We start from the raw sequence: 22,421 nt of genomic DNA, 5'->3' as shown, positions 1-22,421 counted from the left end.
TCGGATGACAGACACGATTTTTTGGGGGAACCACACTCCCCACAGGAATCATAAAATCAATTGAACAGGAGAATGACTAATCAGTTCAGGTTTAGAATTTTGTAATCCCACCGTATAAGAAATGAATCCTGACTGTGAATTGATGTTAAATTTATATTTTTTGATTAATCATTCATAACTTTTACTTTTATTTATTTATTTTTCTTTTTTTCTCAAAGTGCTAATTGCGGGACTTGATTCCATGTTAATGCTGAAATAACTCAGTTAACACACCAAATTGGTTATCATTCAGCTAACACACCAACCCAGCTAATTTTCCCCTTTATAGGTAGTATGCGATATTTAGGGAGGGCTATTAATAAATTATGGGAAATTATCATTCAAAATTCTGCATTGGATTACAAAGTACTTAATCCATTAACCCTTGAATTTAAATAGTTAACTCAATGGTAGGGTAAGTGTTAGAAAACGTACTCCATAACTTCTCCCAGTCTAAGGCCCAGAAGAATTCTGCCCACGTCTACCCACATAATATCACCAGTTATGAGACGTTCCCAGTAGACTGGGATAGTGTGTTGTGGGTAAACGTGGGCAGGAGATCCCGAGCTGTATCGCGAACTTCCTTCCATGACAAAAAAATCCACACGGAGCCGGAGCTGTAAATTGAGAACAAGAAATCAAGAATACATATGATACCTAAAGTCCCAAAGGACCAACGAACGGCCACGATGCAAACATCTGCTGACCCAAAGCTACATCTGACATCATATTAGAATTTAGGCTGAAAAGAAAAGTGAAAACCAAAATGGTTTTGGTGCGAATGCGATGTGTCACAGCTCCTCTTACTTAGCGCGTCAAATGATGTACCCGGTAGGCTGTAACCCTGCCAGGACTAGTTCGCTTAAAACAAAGACAAAGATTAGAGACAGTAATTTGACAGACATAAACGCGGCAACCGCAACTCCCATCAAACGTGACAGAAGGTGAGACCGAGGGAAGCGTAACATGATAAGTTTCATATGCATTCTCCATCTACATAACATAATGAAAGTATGACCAAGAGAAAGAGAAAGAGAGAGTTTTGGTTAAGTCCACGTTATAGCCACCCCATGTGATGTGAACTCTATGCAACATTAACGGTGTCGAATGCAAGGTTGTATACTATGAACAACTTGTGTAACAGGGAGGCCCCCGTGGACGGCACGGACTGCCAAACGCAGACAGTTCACAGCTTGGGACCTTGGGACAAGACTCCTGAGTCCAGATCGTCCCGGCCGCGGCTTTAATGGACCGAGCTGGCATTGGTGGACTTTCATACTTGTATGATGGATGATAGGCTACCAAGTGGGCCAGCTGGTGGAAGTGTGCAACTAAATTTCCATTCCATTTTTACCAATACTCACTCGGAATTTGAACGACGTGTCCGTGTTTCTAACCCCTACTAATTTCAAATTTCCGTATTTTTCTGTTCCAACTGAAAGGGAAATATATGAAAACCTATACAAGGTTGTTTTTCTGTCTTTTACTCCCTACTGTTTCTTTCAAATCAAACACAACATAAATAGAATCAGCAAAATGAAAGAGTGCATTTGTGTTATGGTCCCGCGCGTAGGATTCAGTCACGGGTCGGCCCACGGTGCAAAGGCACTGTTTCCTCTTGCGCCCTCCCTTGCGTGCAGACCCTATTGCGGGACTAAATGGGTGATTTGTCCAAAAGACCACCCGAACTCTCCCTTGGGGTGATTTGTCCAAGAGACCACCCGAACTCTCCTCACTATTTTCTTGGCTAGAAAACTGAATGCCTTATTTCAATTCGTAGCTCCTTAAATAAGAGATTACAGAAGAAAATTCCTTTTGGATTCGGCTAGGCTAGGGTAATCCAACTTAAACTAAAACTCCTAATGGTAACACAACTCCTACTTAAGAAGATAAGACAAGGATAAGGGATATGGATAAGATAAGGATAAGGTAAGTTGGCGGCGAGTTGGCTTGACGTGTCCAGATAAGGGTGGGCCCACCCCTATGAGCTGTCATGTGGGCCCCGCTCTGCTGCTGCTGCCGGGTGTGTGCACGCGGCTCATGGTGCCGCTGCCGCGCGGTGCATGCGCGCAGTGCTGTTGCCGCGCAATGCGTGCGCGCGGCTCATGGTGCCGCTACCGTGCGGTGCCGGGCGTGTGTGTGGTGCGTGCTGTCGTGCAATGCGTGCGGTGCGCGCTGCTGCCTGGCGGTGCGTGCTGCACGCCATGGTGCCACTGCCGTGCGGTGCCGGGTGGATGTGCGGTGCGCGCTGCTGCCTGGCGGTGCGTGTTGCGTGCTATCGATGTGTGTTGCTGTGCGGCGCTGCCAGACGGTGCCTACTACTGTGCGGCCTGCCGTGCGTGCTGCTGTTTATGACTACTCCGCAGTGCGCTACCAGATGGTATGCCCATAACAATTTGGACTTGTTTCTTTTTTTCTTCAAAAAGCTGAAACTTCATTAGGATATAAAAGAAGAAGATTGCTGCTGCTACTTTCTACTAGGGCCTGGGGGTTTGTTATATTTACATGCATTGTACGCAAATTCATGATCAACAGTATTTACTGTTTTGCTAATATGATTTATACATATATTATCAAAATCAAGTAAAATATTTCCAAGTTGATCCCAAATATGTTACGGATTCCATTCTACATCGCCTTTTTCCCGTATAGCTCATACCACATTCGCTGAATCACAAAAAACTAAAGCTGATCTGATTTTAAGCCTATTTGCTGCCTTTAACCCTTCCATTACTGCTCTCCATTTGGCCTGGGCTGCTGATGAAGCTTTTGACTGTTCGACCTTCAGCATGTACAACTAATAAGTCATTAGCTAGTATTATGAAATCAATAGCGGCATTTACTGTACCTATTTTGAAGGCTCCATCTGTAAATATCACGTGGTCCAGTTGTTGATAAGAGATTGTTCTCCTCTTTTATGTTTTCTCTGTTAAATGTGGACTTGGGCTCATAAATGAATCGACATTTCAAGTAATTGGGCTGGGTGTGGAGTGAGTTGGTGATGGGCTTTTGCATTTCCCATGTCCCAAATGAGCCTAAAAAGATAAAGAAATTTTGCAATGTAGTTCTTCTAAGTGTGTATTGGGAGGTAGCTTAGCTTGGATTCAATCCAGTATGATATATATTGATTAAGGTGCCTATTCTAGAGGTCATCTGGGTTTATTCCTATTTGGCCAAGGAGCCACACAGCTTTGGCATAGTGACATGAGAAACCGTGCACCAAGATCTTCAACTAGGAGAAAGGTCAGAGGACCGATGAGTTGTTCCCTAGGTAGGTATTCCGACGCTCAAGTCAGTAGGGTAGAGAAAGATGTGGCCAGGTCGAGCAGAGCAGGTGGAATTATTGTTGGTCCAATGACGGAGAGATAGTGTAGAGAGGTATTCAAAGAGTGTTCTTCCAAAAAGCCCCTTACCTTGAGCGGGGAATATCTACCTATAGTTGGGTGTTCATCTCTCAGATGAGTAGGGCTTTCGGAGTTGTCGAGATGAGGGTGTCCGTTGAGGTCTTCAGGAGGTTTCCTCTTCATCGACAAAGTCCACTTCCTTGTCCGTGCAGGATACTCCTTCTTAGTTGTGCACTTTCGTTGCACGTGGCGTCAACGTGGCCTGAAAGAGGTGGTGGCCGCGGAGATTGCCACGTAGCATCCTTGGCCACCTCACATCACCCGAACACTACTCCCCCAGTTCCAAAGTTGATGAGTGTAGTGCTTAGCCACAACTAGGTGTGGAAGATTTCTACGATCCTCGGTTGAGGAACTTCAATTTCTTCGAGTTGACTGGCCCAGAGTAAGGCCAACTTGTTGGGCAGACCGGTCAGTTCAACGCTCGTGTCATTTTCGATATGGATCGAGGACGAGTCGTTTCGTCTTTCCAAGGTCACGTGCGTGTGAAGGGTGGCGTAGAATCGGCGCCGTTGATTTGGTCTGATCTAGACCATTGGTCTTCCTCATAAAAGGGGAGGTGTCAAGTCATTTTACTTAGTCATTTTGAGTGAGCTTTCTTAGGAGCTCGGCAAGATTTAGTCCTCGGCTAGTGTTTTAAGTGTTCTGCGGTGTACTCTTCAATAAGATGTCTTCATCCTCCTTCTTGTCTTCTTGTTCGTCCTCCTCATCTTAGATCTTGTACGTCAAGTAGTAAGTCCTATCCAGGGTCTCATCCCAAGGCTATTGCACTTGCGGTCCGCGAGACTGATGCCTACAGGGCCGAGGTTGATGGGCTTAATGGTGAGGGTGTTGTGGTGAAGGAGGTCGTGGCCTTTTGGGAGGCCGAGGTCGGGGAAACCAATGAGGCCGAAGTAGACGTTATGTCAGAAGAGGGGCCCAATGCCCTTGCGCAGTAATTGCATGTCTCAATCCATTGGAAGTCCTTCACCTTTTTTAATGCTTTGAAGAAGAGTAGGCACCAGTCCATGGATTTTAACATGAATATTCTCAGCGTGGCTACTCGTCCAGTGAGGCATTGCACTTATGTATGTCTGCGGTGACTGCATGTCTAGGATGGCTTGAATCTTTTCTAGATTTGCCTCGATTCCCTTCGGTGTGACTATAAATTCTAGGAATTTTCCGAAGCCGACGCTGAAGGCGCACTTCGTCAGGCTTAGCTTCATTCGGTATTTCTTGAGGGTGTTGAAGACTTCATTTAGATCAACTAGGTGCTGCTCAGCTTCCTTGCTCTTCACTAGCATGTCATCCACATGGGCTTTCATGTTTCGGTTGAGCTGTTCCTTGAAGAGATGATTTACCAACCTCTAATAGGTGGCGCTAGTGTTCTTCAGGCTGAAAGGCAACCTTGTAGCAATATAATCCTCGGTCAGTGATGAAGGCCGTCTTCTCATAATCATCCGGGTGCATCTAGATCTGATTGTAACTGGAAAAAGGTGTCCATGAAGCTTCGAAGCTTATGTCCTGCCATTGCATCGACAAGCTGGTTGATCCTCAGTAGGGGGAAACTATCATTCGGGTAGGCCTTGTTCAGGTCAGTGAAGTCGACGCGGATCATCCACTTTCCATTGGCCTTTTTGACCATCACAACATTTGCCAACCAACCCGTGTATGTCACTTCTCGGATGAAGCAAACATTGAACAACTTCTGCACTTCTTCACTGATCACTTGCCACCATTCTGAGGCAAAGCTCCTCTTCTTCTACCTCACGGGTCGGTAGCACGGGTTAGTATTTAAGCGGTAGGTTATGACCTTGGGTTCGGTCCCCGACATGCCTGCTATTAACCAGATGAACACATCGTCACTATCTTTGAGGAGTTGCACAATGTCATATCGAATGCGGCCTTCTAGGAGGGAACCTACTTGGACCATCTTCTCGGGGTCTTCGCCGAAGAGGGGCACCTGGACAAGGTCTTGCATGAGTTGGTTGCACAGTGCTTGTAGTTCGTCCCTCAAGTATATGTTTTCTATGGTGAGCGCTTTAGTGGTATGTGACCTCCCTCTACAAGCCGTTAAGTAACACTGCCTCGCAATTCTTTGGTTTCCATGAGTTACGCCCACTCCATATGAGGTCGGGAACTTCACGACCAAGTGGTATATGGAGATTGAGGCTCGCAAAGCATTCAATGTGGGCCGACCAATGATGGCATTGTAGGGGGATAAGATGCAAACGACGATGAAGTCAACCATCGTCGTGGTGGTGATGAGGTTGTCACCTTTTAGCAGGGTGGCCTCTTCTCCCTTAGACTTGTGTTCCTTGATGTCTACAAACCCGCCGAGGTAGCTGCACCGGACAAGGTCCTCAAAGTGATGGCGTAGGTTCGGCAGCTTTCGGTCTTGTGGTTGTGGTCTCAATGGAAATCACAATACTTGTCTTGATTTCTTTTGTTGTTTTGGGACTTCATCTTTTCAAGCCACCTGACAAAGTTGTGGTCGCGGATCTGCATCAGCATCTCATCCTATGGTGTGTTCAAGGGTGTGAAATTTTTGTATGTTGGCGGCGGGGTCCTCGGCCTATGGTCAAGTCGTCAGTTCTGTCTCTTACAATCTCTATCCGATCTGTGCTCATCATGGTCTTTTCGCTACCGTTCACGTTGGTCCTCTTCGCTCCTTTGTAGCACATGGGCTTCCTTGGTGTTCATGTACTTCTGTGCATGTTTCATGAGCACGTCAAATTGGGTGGAGGGTTATTTTGCAGCAAGAAGCTAAACATTGAGGAGCGCAATCTGCTCATGATGGCTACCACAGCTACTGACTGGTTTGGAGCTCGGACCTGGAGGGCATCGGCATTGAACCTCGCCAAGTATTCCCTTAAGGTCTCTCCTTTCCTTTGTTGCACTCACATGAGGCTGGTTGACGTCTTCTAGTGCCTTTGGTTGGCGGTGAACTGCGCCAAGCACTGCATCTCCAACTACTCCCAAGAGGATATGGACCGCGGAGGAAGAGAGGCGTTCCGGGTTCTGGCAACTTCGTGGAGGGTGGCGAAGAAGGCCTTGCACATGAGACCTTAAGAGGAACTGTGCAGCATCATTATTGCCTTGAACCCCTCAATGTGATAGTTGGGGTCTAAGGCTCCATCGTACTTCTCAAACTGAGGGGGTCGCCATCCGATTGGGGGAAGCTCATCAACGATCTCTTGGACAAAGACAGGCTCCTTTGTGGACTGGATGTAGTGCTACTCTAAGGGCCGGGCCATTGGAGGAGCTGCACTTCTATCTGCTTGGCTACGCTCCAGTTCGGCCAACCACTCTCTTAGTTCTCTTATTTCAGTGTCTCTGTCGAGTAGGACCATGTTTACAGACTTTTCCCCTTTCGGGATTGCAAGTTGGTATCGGACCGAGCCGGATTCGACTATCGAGATCGGCGGCTACTGTAGACGTTGGCCGAGCAGTTCTTTTGCCGACACTCGAGCTGAGTGATGCGATCTTTTATGGGTGTCATGCACATGAGGCTAGGCTGGGGAGTCAAATCTTCTAGGTGGCTGCGATCATTCACGGTCAAATTGGGCCCCATGCCTGTTTGCGTGATGCCTTTTGGGGTCCTCGTTGCGAGGATCAACTATAGTAGGTGCTTGAGTGGCATGGTAACTTGGTGGGGTGTGAGCTGATTGCTCCAACGTCTCCATCATGATTAGGATATGGTCAACCTTTTCCTGATGGGACGAAACACCCCCACCAGAAATCTCTTTTTATTTTTTCCATTTGGTTTATTATTTTTTTCCAAGAGGTGGACATTGTATATGTAGGCAAGGCCTGCAAAACTGACTTGACAAGAATTGTTCTGCCTGCTTGTGACAGAAATTTTGCTTTCTAAGTGGCTACTTTAGAGTTTATCTTCTCCATTATCTCCTGATGGGACAAAACAGGTTTTCCTTGTAAATAGAGTTTCTCTCCTAGGTACCTTTTTTGAGCTTTTAATGATTTCATTTGTAGCGCATGAAGTAATATTTTCTTTTTTTTCCTATGTAAACAGTTGCTAAACATGGCCCCTGATTTTGCTAGATTTATTTTCTTCCCCTGAAATTTCCTCAAACTTTTTCAGGATTTCCTTCACCTTTCTCACCTGAGCTGGTTCTGCATTGCACATTATTAGATAGCCATCAGCAAACAGCGACTAATTGCTATACCTCCTCTGTAGATTTTAATACCCTATAACTCCTTATTCTGCTCCGCTCTTTCAAGAAGGCTGGAGAGAGCTTGTATGCGTATCATGAACATGTAAGGTGATAATTGCCTGATCCCATTATTGAGTTGGAAGTGTTCCTTTTGGGTGCCATTGAATTTTATGGAGATTGTGGGGGTATTATACAAGATTTTATTAATTGACACCACTTTTCTGTAAATCCCATTTCTTTCAACATCTCAACAATAAAATCCCTCCTCATGCTATCATAAGCTTTGGACTATTTCTTTTCTTTGTTTTCTTAGCTTGTGGACTATTTCTTTTGCCACCAGAATATTATCCACTCCTTGTCTTCCTTTTATAAAAGTTGATTGATTGGGGGCAATTAATTTATCAAGGAGGGGTTACATCTTGAGGACCAAGCGTTTGGCTACTATTTTATACAACACATTGCAGACACTAATGGGTCTGTATTGTTGAAATTTGTATATGTTTTTGACTTTTAGGATATATACAAGGTTAGTGGAATTTAGGTTTTGGGGTATTCGGCATGAATCAAAGAATTCTCTAACAAGTTTGCAAGTGTTTGCTTTATTGTTCCCCAATATTTCTGGTAGAAGAAGGGTGTGAAGCTATCTGGTCCTGGTGCAAAGTGAGCTCTCATGGACTTGACTACTCCTTTGATTTCCACATCTGATGGTAGTTTGACTAATTCTGTAGCCTCAGTTTCTAAAATCTTGTTTGGTATCAGGTTTCGGATTTCAAATTCTTCTTCTAGTTGGGGACCACTTGTAAAGATTGCATGTTGCTTGAAAGCTAGGGCTATTTCTTCCGATGTTTGGACATTACCCTCATCATTTTTCAAAAATTCAAGTGAATTTCTTTTTCTTTTAAATTTTGCTAGTTGGTGGACATACCTTGTATTTCCGTCCCCTTCCCTTAGCCAGAGTTCCCTAAATTTTAACCTCCACAGTTGTTCTTCCCTTCTCAACCAGGTTTCATATTCTCTCATCAGATCCATTCTTTTTTTACTACCACTGGATTCCCTGGTTGTCTCCATCTTCAATATTTCTTCCCCCACTTCTTTCAGTTCTTTTTTCAATATGTCCAAATTTTTCCCTATTCCACTTTTTGAGTTCCTCTTTGCAATTCCTCAATTTTTGGCACACATCTCCTTGCTTATGCTCCTGGTTCCGTTATTCTTCAATAATGTTTTTTACACTTCTCTTCGGTCCACATGGGTAGAAAATGAAATTGTTTTGGACCTGATATTGTGTGAGTGTCTACTAGAAGTGTTGCATGATCTGAGAAAATATTTCTGTAGGCTCGGATTTTTGCTTCTAGGAAATTCTCATGCCACAAAGGTGTTGCTAATCCCTATTTAATTTCTCTTTAACACACAAATTCCCTTTCTTGCCATTGGACCAAGTATATCTAACCCCTTTGGACTCAATTTCGAGGAGGGCATAGTCCTGTATTATTTTATTTAGATGTTTTGAAATTTTGTTAGATTGGAAGTTAAAGCCTCCAACACTTTGGGTTCATATCTACACAACACTTTGATAGAAAAACTTCCAGCTGGAGAGGTAAATCTTTAAATCAGGCTGGAAAAGAGGTATTAATCAAATCTGTTTTAAATGCTATTCCTGCTTATTGCATGTCGTGTTTCCAGATTCAAAATAGCACCTGTGAAACCATTAAAAAGCTGTAGAGAAGTTTCTGGTGGAGAAAAGAAAACATTGTAAAGGGTGTTAGCTGGATTAGATGGGGGCAATTAAGTAGAAATAAGCAAGATGGGGGTCTTGGTTTCAGGGATCCATCTAGTTTCAAAAAAGCCCTCCTAGCAAAGCTTGCTTGGAGACTAGCGCACAGGGAGGATAGTTTGTGGGCAAATGTTATGAGAGCAAAATATGTAAGGGGGGAAGTCTTTTATAAATGACGTGATGCCAAGTCAAGGGTCTTGGGGGTGGAGAAGTATTTTAGTAGGGAAAGAAGTTTTAATGAAAGGGATCTATTGGCTAGTGGGATCGGGGCGAGATATTGCCATTTGGACTGACCCCTGGGTACCGGGTATACCAGGTCAAAGAATTCAGGGACCTAGACCTCTTAGACACGGAGTGGAAAAGGTTGCAGACCTTTTGCATCCTAACACAAGAAGCTGGAATAGTGAGCTAGTTAGATCCTTATTCATACCAGTTGTGGCAAAACAAATCCTCAAAATCAGAGTTCCTCTTTTTGAATGGGAGGATAAATTGATCTGGACCTTAGATAGGAAAGGCTCTTTCAACGTTACATCAACCTACTTTGATGCAAAGAACCAAGAGGTTGCTTCTCATCCAGTTGCAGAGAACGATAGAGCTCTATGGAAAACTATTTGGTCCTTGTCCCTCCCCCTAAAAATCAAGACTTTTTTGTGGATGCTCTGGTAGTCGAGTTAAATCTGTTTAAAAATATAATCTCAACTTCTCCCCTCTGTCCTCTGTGCTTAAAAGAGAATGAATCAGTCCTACATGCTCCCGGTAAATGTAATTTTGCAAGGAGATGTTAGTTTGGCTATCCTTTAGGCCTTGACTTTTCACAGTTGGCTGATAATACGAGTTTCAAAACTTGGTTCAAAGACTGCACCAAAGTATGCAATGACCAGAAAGAAAGGAAAATGGAGATACTCCACCTTACAACAGCTTTATTATGGAACATCTGGCTGATTAGAAATGATTTTACTTTTAATGACTCTAATCAAAATCCTTTATTGGCAATTGACAGGGCGTTGAGGTTAGTCAAGGAGATTCAGGTAAAAGCAGTTTCATCATCACCAATACTGCCTCATTCTAATGCTGAAGCAGGGCTCGGCTCCAGTTGGGAGCCACCGCCTTTTGGGTGGTCAAAGATAAATGTGGATGGAGCGTTTGTGCCCAGGTCATCTCTTTCTGCAACAAGTGTTATTGTTAGAGACAGTTCTGGTTGTCTTTTGGCTGCAAAATTTGGCCCTGCAGGTGTTTGTTCAGCCCTCTCAGCAGAAGCCTCCGCAGTTGTAGAAGGTTTAATCATGGCCAAGGAGTTAGGTCTATCGCATGTAATAATTGAAGGAGACTGCAAACAGATTCTTGAGTGTCTGGCTAAGGATGGGGTTAATTGTGACTCAGAAGTATGGTTTTTAATTCAGGATTGTGTTAGTCTGTTTAAAGAGACTTGAATGTTAGGTTCTCTTGGATAAGAAGATCTGGTAACAAGGCAGCCCATTCTGCTGCTCAAAAAGGACTACCTAGCTCTATGTTTTGGAAGGATGCTTGCCCACGGTGGCTTCCAGACTTTATTAAGGATGACCTGCTCACAGTCTAATGTTTTTTTTTTTTTTTTTTCTTTTGTTTTTTGTTTTTTCCAGTTTTTTTCTTTGTTTGTTTTGGTAGCTGGCTTTTTAGCTTTCCTTGTGTGTCTTTGTTTCTGTTTTCTTTCTTAATACAATCAGTTGATTATTGATAACACTGCTTTTGTAAAGAATCAAGATCACTTAAACAAGAAATCATCAAGTCTACATTATTGTCAAGTGCAGAGACGGTTGGTGATAGAATTATTGCTGAACCGAAGCTCAACATCATGAAGAAGTATGGTGGTCGTAAAGTGCAACAGTACTCAAAGAGTTCAAAGTTTGCTAATTTTGCATCAGGTTGTAACTTGGTTGACTTGGGTTTTAAGGGCCCGAGATTTACTTGGACTAATGGTCGCCCGTTGGCTGAATTGATATCTGTGAACAAATTGACGGACCACTGGGTTTGTTGAATTAATGGATCTCTTTCTTTTAACTGAGCATGGGTTCGTCACTTTGCCTATTGCAGGGATTATATTATATTGATCATTCACCCATTGTTGTTCATAACACAAAGGACAAAAGAAGAGGCAAACTTCCTTTACTCCTGGAGTAGAAGCCCACCAAATGTTCGAGTTAGAAAAAAATATTTGTTACATATTGAATTAGCTAGAAGAGCTAGGAATAAATCAAAAAAGGATATGGATAGAAGTTAATAAGAAATGATTTAAACACTAATAGTTTCACATTAATTGGATATGACTGACTTAATATACAATGAATTCCTGAAGCAGGATTCATTTCATGCTGACCCCATGTAATTTGGATAAGGCATATGATGACGATTTATTATGTAGGTAAGTAGGTATTGCAATTTGCAGATTCCTAGAGTGATCCGGAATTAAACTCAGGATCAGGAATGTCATTCACTCATTCTTAAAACTTTATAAGAAGCAGGTCCGTGTTGGGTGGACTAGTGGCGGTGTAGGATTGTGGGATCTTTTACTATCCAATCCATCATCCCCTTTGGCAATATAAAACATGTCCACATGCGAAACAGCTGTTAGGCCTTGGTACATCGACTTAATGCCAATTTGCATTTGACGAAGAAATGCATGCATGAACTCGCACCCAGCCTAGATTTGATCCGTCTCCTCGATGCATGATGGGCTGCTAGCTAGGAATTGGAATTGGATGGGCTACGAATGCAACCTTGTTTAAAAGTTAAAACTTTAAACTGCTGGCATCATGATTAACTGATGTTTTTCCTATAGGAAATGAAAGGTGTCCACTCTTCATGGGGGAGCCATGACAATCCGAAACTCATCATCAGTTGGGTTGGGATACAGCAATTTGGTCCATTGCCGAATCGATCTTTGGAACAATAGTCCACAATCAGTTGATAACATTTGCCACTTCATTGCTAGCTATACTTATTGCCTACATATATAGTACATATTACATGCATATATATATATATATATAAGAGGTTACACCAGCTGGTGAAAGCAAAACAATTCATACCAAATTAATTACCAACAGAACCGAAGGGTCTCGTACCAAGCCATTTTGAACATTAATCAATGCTGAATTGCTGATTGCATGCTCCTCTCAAAGCACCGACATCCAGACCCTGAGTTTTTTTTTTTTTAATTAAACAACCAGATCTTTTCAATGGCATACTGGTTATTGTCCTTCTAAGAATTTTTGTGGATTGTAAGAATACTGGAATAGAAGATATCACTAAATAGTAAAAACTGAGCTATATATCCTTCTCAAGATGTTATTGGAGAAATTCAATTGTAAGGCATTTTAATTTTATTTACATTTTCAATTACAATCTAAAAAGAAAAAAGAAAAAACTACCTAACTTCTGGGGATGATGATAGTTTCTTAATTTAACCATCCATGCACTTACGGAACTACCTAACTTCTTTGGCTTCTTAATTACAAGAAAGAAAGAAACCTTCCGACTAAAGGGCAACGAAACCGTTGATGAAGTGATTCGACAAGACAATACTATACATACCTCCCCTAGGCCCTAAGCCCCTAACCCAGCGAACATAGAAAACAAAAGGAAGAAAGAAAAAGGGAGGCTGGTAATGTTGTATCACCATGGAATTGAGGAGTGCTAGCCGTCGTTAGGGTCCATCTTAGGCCGTCTATGCTGTTGGATGACGATAACTGAGCCGCTAATGCCAAAATCTGGGGAGGCCAAGAGATCCCCAACGGCCCCTAGCTCAGGGCACTCTTCCCAGTCGCTCATTCCCGTGGTAAGAGGGGAATGTCCTGTTCCACCCTTCCCTACTATGAACAATGAGAACATGTCCTTCATGTCTCCTAGTGCTTTCACTGTTTCTGCCCCGTTTTCCACGTACTTCTCCACATAGCCTACTGCCCCTGTTCCCACGTACCTAACAACAACAACAACCATGAAATATTACACTTTACATACATAGAGACTGCTAGTAGATCAGAGTTCTCAAGTCTCAACCGTATATATAGCTAGCTATATGGCTCTATCTAATATCTGTAGCGGTTGCATGTCAAATATGAGAATGGAATGGAAATCAATCAAACTGTACCATGTACCTGTCGTGGAACGAAGATAAAAAAGCTTGGTCTGTGTCGTTTTCAGAGGGAGAAGTTTCGATCTTCATCAGAACTTCATCTTCATCCTTGCTCACTGCCATCTCAATCCCTTGACTTTGATTATACTCATTATTGCCCGATGGCGGCAAGAACCTAACGACCGTCAAGCTCACATCAGGATGCATGGCAAATCGGCTACTGTAGGCCAAGGCCTCCCGATCATCAGCCCCACCAAAGAACAAGGTAGCAATTAGCTGCTGCTGTTGTTGTTGTTGCTGCTGCTGCTGCCTGGTCCCATATGAATTGTGGTCTAATTGTGTGGTGGTGGTCGACCCACCAAGACCCCTGTCGACGAGGATGGCAACTGAGCAGGGTGCGTGACGAAGTACCTTCTGGTTAATGGTCCTGATCTCTTCCTTTGCACTCTCCATCTTGCCATCGATGCGTAGGTACTTGTGGAAAGGGAGTAATATGATGGCCGAACCTACATCCTCGGCGCCATTGCATACATCCTCGTGCATGGATGATAATTTGGAGGCCGTTGTGATCTGGTGCACCTGAACGTGAGACTGAGCCATGAATGCATCAACGATGTTATTGATCTCTATCCCATCGTTTCCACCGAAGTACTCGTCGTCACTAAAATCATCGTCTTCTTTTTGGTGATACAACAAATTGGACCTTTCCTTCCCCGTGATCTCCACAAGGTGCATTAGGTAGAGGGAAACCGGTGATTTTGGGGATGAATTCTGTAATTCAATCAGCCCTAATATGGTTGGTACATGGCGTGGCCCGTGCACGCATGCTAACTCACGTAGCTCGCTCTCTGGGCTTTGCCACTCAAGTCCTATGTGCCTGAAGGCCATGGCTTTTCTTTCTCTTCTCACAATGTAACTCACAATTGGGCCTACGATGATGGTGTTGAACACCACCGTTATTAAGAATACATTAAAAATTCCTGGGGGCCATCTCTGCCACAGAGAGAAAGAGAGAGAGAGATGATGATGATGATGAATATTCATATAAGCATTAATTAATTAATTAATATATTCTCTGGATCAATTAATGTCAAAGGATTTGGAGTGGGTTTTTTCTAATAAAAAAAATAGAATGTGAATTAGGAGGAGTGATCAGAATTAAAAAAAATAAATAAAGACTTACGTGGTTTTGGGAGGCCAAACTTATGATTAAAAGATCAACATGGCCTTTGACGTTGAGCAAGAAGGCGAGGACGAGGCCTTCGTTGGGTGGAATTTTTAAGTATCGGCAGGTGAAAAGGGTGCCACTGACCTTGCCGCCTACGCTCAAGCAAACAATGGTGATGATGAGGAGGACACTGCGGAGGTCGACGATGTGTGAAAGGTCGGCTTGAAACCCTGTGTATCCAAAATAAAATGGGAGAATGAAGTGATGCACAGGGTAAGTAAGTTTCTGCAACAAAGTCCTGGTGGTTTTGCCATCCCTAGGGAAAAATAGGCCGAGTAAGAAAGAAGCGATCATGCTGTTATAGCCAAACAATTCTATCAAGATGGAGACGGCGAAGGTGAGCATCAGAAGGAATGCCACTTCCAAGTTGGTTATGTACTTCCGGTGATGATTTCTCCGGCTCAACCACCTTGACAGAATCCGGTTTAAAGCGGTGGTCCCACCAAGGATAATAAGGCAGACGATGCCAGCAAAAAACCTTTCACCGAATCCTTCACCATCTGTTTCAACGGGTTCGTCATTATTGCTGCTGGTGCTGGTATGGCCTTTAGGGTGCGCCAGGGGCTTGGAATAGTTAGTGAAAGCGCTAATGAAAGCAATCCCTAGCAAGCAAGTAATGTCGTTTATTATGGATGCCGAAATGGCAAGCCTTCCCACTTCCGACGTTGCAAGCTTCAGTTCCGCTACCACCCTCACAACTACAGGGGAGGCGGTGTTGGCCAACAGCATCATCAGAATGATGGCAAATTTGAATCCACTCCCGTGGGCGTGAGTCTGATTGTATAGAAACGGCGACACGATGGCTCCCGAGAAGCAACACGTTGCGGCACCACCATATGCAACTAGCGTTGCCACTCGAAGGGTACGCACTAGGTAGGGAAGGTCCATCTCCAGCCCGATCAGGAACATAAACAGTATGCGGCTGAAGGTTGCCACGGTTACATATAATTGCCCTGCTTGATCCTGAAACACGTACTCTCTTATGAATTTGATCCGGGACAATCCCGAAGGACCTAGCACCAGTCCCGCCTGTGTTTGTTTGTTACACCAATCCATTAATCGTTATCATTTCATCCAAACAAAAACAAAAACAAAAACAAAACTACATAGATATAATATCACTTCTGACTTTTGAGCAGTTAAATGAATGAATGAATGAATTGCGGCCTGCCTTGTGGCCTTTTGCCTTCTTCAAAAGAGAGACACAGACAGACATAGCATGATGCATCGCCACCCTTCATCGTCATCATGGTTGTTAAAAGTTAAAAACAAATCATGCATGTTTAGTTTTAAAGCTAAAACAAATGCCATGCTTACAAGTATTTGGGAGATGGCTGCTGGTTGACCGAGGGGTTTGAGTATGAAATTGAAGAAGTGAGAGAGAACGAGAATGCAGGAAAGCTCCACAATCAAGATCGGAACACTGCCACCGGATTCCGGAGTGCATACTTTTGGAGGTGGTAGATAAAGATCCATCTTTTGAAGAAGGAGAAGAAGAAGAAGAAGAAGAAGAATATGAAATTATTGATGAGGACGAGGAGGAGAAAATACGACGACGACCACGACGATGACAACAACGATGTCAAGATTCTCCAGGGCATACAACGGGGAGAAGAGAAAGAGAGAGAAGAGTGGAGTGGAATCCCTACCTTCCTCTCTTCTCCTCTATTCTCATCGTTTCTGTACGTGTTTCTGTGTTTTGTTTGTGTTGCTGTCATTTGATTGGGAAGGAAAGGGACTCACAAATTGGTTGGTGGCTAGTTTTGTTTCTCGCAGGATTTCGTTTTCGGTGGAGGACCGTTGCTTTCGGTCGGACGATTAATTAACCCTCCTAATTTAATTTTTCTTTTTCTCAATTTATACGTAAATTATGAGCTCATCAAATCAAATCTCTCGTGGATATGCGACACGTGGATATTGAGCTATGTCTTTAGTCCAACACCACAAATGTGAAATGCCTTTCAGAGAGAGAAAGATATAGAGCGCAACGACTAGCAGCCCGCTTGGTGGTCTTGATTCCTCCCAAGTCCGACCCTTGCTTTCTACACTTTTTTTTTTTTTTACTTTATTAAGGTGATCTACGGAAAAGCTGTTCAAGACTTCAATTAAAAAGATTAATTGTTGGGGTTCTCAGTTCTGGACAGACAAAAAAAAAAAAAACTTGTGAGATGATATAAAAAAATGCGGCTTAGGGTTTTGATCATCATTACTGTTATCATCACCTAAGCCTTATTCAATTATACGTGATCGTCTGCGTGAATTTTGATTCATCATTCTGTTTTCTCTAATGTCACATATTTACAAAGTATTTAAATAATTTTTTTATTATTTTAACCTATTTCATTATATATATATATATATATATATATATATATTTCATAAATTTAATTTTACATTTAATCATTTGTTTATTTCAACAATTTTATACAATATCATTAATAAATAATAAGCATCATGGGCTTCCTCTTAAATATATTTAGTCAATTCATCTATGATTAATGCACATAAATAAGGTCTTGGGGTAAAGCCTTGATAAAGACTCATAAATTATAATCTCCCTCTCATGTGTATTAACATTGGTTGTTGCCCCTCTTTCTTCTCCAAAACCTACCATAGTATTTCTAAGAAATCTATCACGTCTTTTCTCTTTACTTCATTGTTGATCTCCCAAACTTCATCCAAATTGACTCTTTGATAAACTTGTTTTGAGGGTTATTGATCTTTTAAAAAATGCATACATGATGTCAACTTAGCTCTATCAACTTCCATTGTTTTGCGTATTTTGTAAAGTCAATGCTTGTTCGATTTCTAATCTGTAATTGTTGCATCATCATATATTTTATATATATATATATAAAAGTAATTGCTTGCCAAGAAGAACAATTTCATACTGGAACGAGTGAACAATTGGTGATCTAATTTGCTTTTTTACATGGCACGAAAATCTTCATAACTAATCCTTTGATCCTCAATGTATTCTATGTTTTACTCATGATACAACAAAAACTTGAACCTTTGATGAATTAGGTTAGCATAACTTCTCTATCACTCCACATCCTCAACAAAGTTTTTACTCTTTGAATGCTCCAAAGAATTATCAACTTCCCACATATTTTTTTATAGCAGCTATGACTCTTATTTCAACAAAATTTCTTTGGAACCTTCTCAATGGCAAAGTAATGGAAATCAATATTCAGACAAAAAAGGAACTTGAGTGGGGAAACTGTGTCATAAAGAAACCCTCAAACAGCCCAGGTTATTTTTCCTAAACCGCCAAGCCTTTCCCTCCTTTGGATTGCTCTATATGGTTGTTGTGTTGTAAATATGAAGAGGAGAAGAAAGGAACTTATCATTTTGTAGCACACCAAATTGCTGTAGAAGATGTGAAATGCCAAGTGTGGTTGTGAAACAACAAGACAGATATGTGAATAGATTAGGGTGAACAAATGGGTAGGTTCTTTCCTGGAATCAAATGGAACTGACCTTGAACTGGCCCTTCTCATCTGTTACCAGGGTTTACCCTACCCGGAACCTACTTGGCAGAACCAGCCTTAGAACTGAACTTTCCTTGAAATAAATTCCAAAATACTTTGAGGATATAAAAATTTGAACCCAAGCACTCATTGTTAAAAATACCATGGTCTCAATTGACCATTGGGCCACTTAAGTCATCTGATCATTTCTTCTATAATTTAATGTTTGAAGGTGTATAATATGAATGTAAAAGGCAATACATACACCAACTGATATTGGCTCAGTTGGTAGGACCTCTAATTTATTATAGCAGAGACCTAGGATAAAATCCCACTACCACCAGGGTTGGGGGTTAAGGGGATGATGGGGGATGAGCTTTTCCCAGTTCTGTATCCCCATGAAGAACCAATAAAGTTAATATAAGTTTTAAGCTATGTATTATTATTACTAAAAATAATGATTTTAAAAAATAGGTTCCATTTTTTTAGAGGCAAGAGTAAATAAAAATAAGTTCCATGGGTAGACCCTGGAACTGATTGATCTTAACAAGGTAAGTTCCAGGTTGGCGGGTTCTACCTTAAATTAAATTAAACTGAATTGAACCGACCCATGCTCACCCCTAAAATAAATGATAGAGATGCAAAATGAGTTGGATCATGCCATTTAATCACTCTCCTTAAAAGTCATATTCGATCACCCCCTATGATGCAATCAGGAATTTGCAAATCAGTTTAAAAAATGACACAAGCTTCTAAAAGTTGTACACTTGCTTATTAGTCCTCCTCGAATCATTTTAGAAGATAATCAGATTATTATGACAATTTGGATTTAAGTATGTAAGTATAGTGTGTAGTAATGTGTCACCAAGTTGTCTAACTTTCTATTTATATAGAGTTTATAGACACAAGCTTCTCCTTTGCTTGTATCTGACGCCAGTTTATAGACACAAGCTTCTCCATGGCTCAAAGAAATGGCTTCCCACTATGCTCAATGTAGAAACGGAAAATCGTTTTTCAATACTCTGCAATGATTGCATCAGTTGCATCATAGAACGCCTTGGTCACATTAAAATAAACAAATGACCCAACTCACATTAAAATATGCAAAAGCATTATCCACAAATTCTGAGCTAAATGTTTCAAAAGTTTTTTCAAGTATGAATACAATGAATTTTGCATTGCAAAACTTGCAGAGAAGTTTGTAGTATTCAGTCATTGAAAATTGATACGCTCAATCGGAAGGATACATTGAACCCACAAATAGTTTTAAACTGGATATAAATTCACTTCAAAACCTAACCTGATTTTTACATAACATTTGGATACAAGGACAAATGTGCATTGGAATTGTAGAGTTGCCGCATAAAATGGCCATAACCCAATTCATACAAAACAGCGGATACCAACCCATGTCACTTGCAGCAGGGTAGAAGTTAAGACTTGTCTGTGGGCCCAGAATCACCCTGGAGACGCGAACATATATCACGACGTAGCATTTGGATGTATTCCTGCAAAGGCGGAAGAAATTTTGTATCCAAGTAAAGAAAAGATACAGAAATTGAAGATATTGTAAACAAAACTCCTCTGCAACCCAAAAAGAGCTATGAAGTACCAAATACTTTCAGAAAACTATTTGAATGTCATAAGTACGTACATTTGCAAGAGAGTCATCACTATATAATTCTTCAAGATCTTCAGAGCCGTTTCCATCACTGTACAATAGAGTGGCATTTTCAACCATAGATCGGAAAATGCCACTAGGAGGATCATGGTGTTCAATCCTATTGACCGTTTGCTGAATGCCAACCTGAAGAAAAAAACAAAGTCAAAAGCACTTCCAAATTGAGCATTTTTAGATAAATTGGTTCTAACAGGCAAGCATTTAATATGCAAAAACACATTGTCAAACGATTACACAGTGGTAGAGGTAGCGCAAAAAAGGGACAAAAAAAAATTATTTTATTGATCCTCATTATTATATGTTCCTTTCTGCTAAAATCCTCAGAATTAGAGAAAGAGAAAAAAACATGTACAACGAATCCTAGGTCGCTTTTTTCCCTCAATGGGTTTTTTAAATTATATAGTTGGAAAGAAAGCCATCCAATACTACTAAAATTTATGGAGAACATTGGGGAATGGTTGGTCCATCTCATGGATTGGAATGGAACAAAGCAAGTGAATCTTGGGATTCAAATCAAGAATCAAGATTTGTGCAATTGACCTGTTTCTCAAATAATTTTGGTTGCAGAAGATTCTAGACAAGGAAATGAATCGATTTGCAAGTTAATAAAAATAATAGGAAACAGTTAAACAAATCCAGGACTCAAGGACCATGACAAAAGGGGTTCTTGCAAAAGTTCACATGACAGCCATGTCCTAGTTAAACAGAAAGAAGAAAATCCATTATAGACAAACCTGAGAAGTCTGATAATCTGGTTTGTCTTCTCTGCCTGGCCTACTCTGACTATGCTGCTGCTGACTTTCAGGCTCTGATGAGCAGAATGTATCATGTTGAGTTGATCCCCTTGTAAGCGCTTGAGATACAATTGGCATCATCTGTTGAATCATTGTAGATAAATCCACACCACCACCTTGGCCACTTCCCAATCCTGAAAACATGTTGCCAATATCTTGGCTTTCAACTTGTTGGGCAATTTGGTTGAGTGTATTTCTCATTGTTGGGCTCTGTGTGAACTGCGCTAACATATTCCTCAAGACAGCAGGTGAACCAATTCCTGCTTGCTCTGAAACCCCAGCCAATAGACCATTCAAAGCAGGGCTGTTGAGAACCTGAGACATCGCACCCGCTGCATCAACTTGTCCACTAGAACCTTGCCTCTGCAATGGCAAACTCTCCATAATCTGCCCAAGCACAGAAGGCAGCTGCACTGAGGGTCCATTTGCACCAATTCTATTTGCATTGGTGCTCTGAGACAAGAGAGATTGCAAAACCCGTTGTCCGCCAGCAATTGTACTCTGGTTCTCATTGACAGGAATTGCATGAGATATTCCACTGTTGTCCCTCCCCTGTGGTCTCATCTGCCTGCTTCGTCTCTGGGCATATCAAGAGTTTGAACATCGATAATTATTTGATTAAGAACCATGGTAAGTTCAAGTGCAATACTTGGAAAAAAAAAGAAGCAAAAAAGAAAGAATTCCAACATGAGAAACACCATGCATATTTTCAAATACCCATCATTCTCAGGAGCATGCCCCTTTCATAGTTACAGTGCATATGCCTCCATAGTCTAATGTCAAGGAAATTAGCACCAATCAAAAAAAAAAAAGAAAAGAAACGAAAGAAAGAGAGAAAGAAAGAAAAAGTCAGGGTAATTGGCTGAAGCACTAATTAACCAGAACTAATACTAGCTCAAAACAAGTAGGCAAAATCTAGGTTAAAGATTGCAAGGGAATACAATGAATGACTGTAATAACCCAAGGACATAGCTTCCATGCAAAGGGTACATAATAGACTGGATTGAAAAATCCAGCACCAAAATTTGCTAATACATTTTTTATGCTTCAGTGAAGGTGAATCAGCAGACCACATTTTTCTTCACTGCAAGTTCACCCAAAAGATTTGGTTCCATTTCTTGAAAATGGCAGGTTATAGCTGGGTTATAGCAGAGCACATTATGGACTTTCTGCATCAATGGCAAAGAACAGGTTTAAGTAAAAGGGGTAAACTTAATTGGCAATCAGTGCTACATGCAGTGTTGTGGGGAGTTTGGGATGAAAGAAACAAACGCCTCTTCAACAACAAATTCAGGCCCCTAGAGGAATTGATTTCAGACATTACTTACCTTTGCAACCTCTGGACGGTGAACTCAGATCTGTTCAAAGGATTATCAATCAATGATCTCAATAGAGATACTTACCCCTTTCTGTTTCTCCCTCAACTCCATCAAACATCCTTGAGACATCCCGACCCCATCAGTGAAGGAGTGGTGACCCTGAACTTCGATGGAAGTGCCTTAGGTAACCCTGGCTTAGCTGGTATTGGAGGCATAGTAAGGGATGAAAGGGGCAACATTTGTTCGACTTTCAGTGGTCCAATTGGTTTGGCTGATTCCACAAAGGCTGAAGTGATGGCTGCTCTCACAGGAATCAGAATAATAAAAAAAATGGGAATCCAGAATTTAATCATTGCAGGTGATTCAACAAAATACTATAAAATGGTTAAGAGACCAAGAGGGGGACCTTGGAGATTGAGTCACTATTTGGCATTGGCTAGGGACTCTTTG

General features: G+C 41.7%; 2 protein-coding genes across 6 annotated transcripts in view; both read right to left on the bottom strand.

The window, feature by feature from the left end:
* Positions 1-12,671: 12,671 nt before the first annotated feature.
* LOC104603876 (cation/H(+) antiporter 1-like) lies at positions 12,672-16,400 on the bottom strand. The gene is made up of 4 exons (XM_088887232.1): positions 16,022-16,400; positions 14,660-15,733; positions 13,499-14,469; positions 12,672-13,320 (listed from the first exon to the last, which is right to left on the bottom strand). Exons 1-4 carry the CDS (start codon positions 16,178-16,180, stop codon positions 13,038-13,040), a joined length of 2,487 nt encoding a protein of 828 aa, XP_088743358.1. The 5' UTR covers positions 16,181-16,400; the 3' UTR covers positions 12,672-13,037.
* Positions 16,401-19,314: 2,914 nt separating this feature from the next.
* LOC104603706 (Ubiquitin-like superfamily protein) overlaps positions 19,315-22,421 on the bottom strand; it is a 33,185-nt gene continuing 30,078 nt past the window's right edge. For 3 of the 5 annotated variants that reach the window (XM_010267799.3, XM_010267798.3, XM_088887336.1), the window contains exons 16-18: positions 20,593-21,231; positions 19,832-19,984; positions 19,315-19,685 (exon numbers count right to left, since the gene is read on the bottom strand). In XM_010267799.3, the coding sequence (XP_010266101.1) occupies positions 19,611-19,685; positions 19,832-19,984; positions 20,593-21,231 (867 nt within the window). In that variant the 3' untranslated portion in view covers positions 19,315-19,610. Of the gene's footprint in view, positions 19,686-19,831; positions 19,985-20,592; positions 21,232-22,100; positions 22,270-22,421 lie in introns of those variants that run through there. The other 2 variants (XM_088887335.1, XM_088887337.1) reach the window with 2 other exon arrangements.

The sequence above is a fragment of the Nelumbo nucifera genome, chromosome 5 (genome assembly GCF_055504915.1).
Source record: "Nelumbo nucifera cultivar China Antique chromosome 5, China Antique-T2T, whole genome shotgun sequence".
In the NCBI taxonomy this organism is placed as follows: domain Eukaryota; kingdom Viridiplantae; phylum Streptophyta; class Magnoliopsida; order Proteales; family Nelumbonaceae; genus Nelumbo; species Nelumbo nucifera.
Note: the sequence above shows the minus strand (reverse complement) of the source record. Positions and strands in the feature narration are given on the sequence as shown.

Coding starts and splice junctions, on each gene's coding strand:
- LOC104603876 (XM_088887232.1), bottom strand. CDS start 16,180: ATGGATCTTTATCTACCACCTCCAAAAGTATGCACTCCGGAATCCGGT. Junction 15,734..16,021: donor CAGCCATCTCCCAAATACTT/GTAAGCATGGCA, acceptor AAACAAACACAG/GCGGGACTGGTGCTAGGTCC. Junction 13,321..13,498: donor TTATCTTCGTTCCACGACAG/GTACATGGTACA, acceptor TGTTGTTGTTAG/GTACGTGGGAACAGGGGCAG.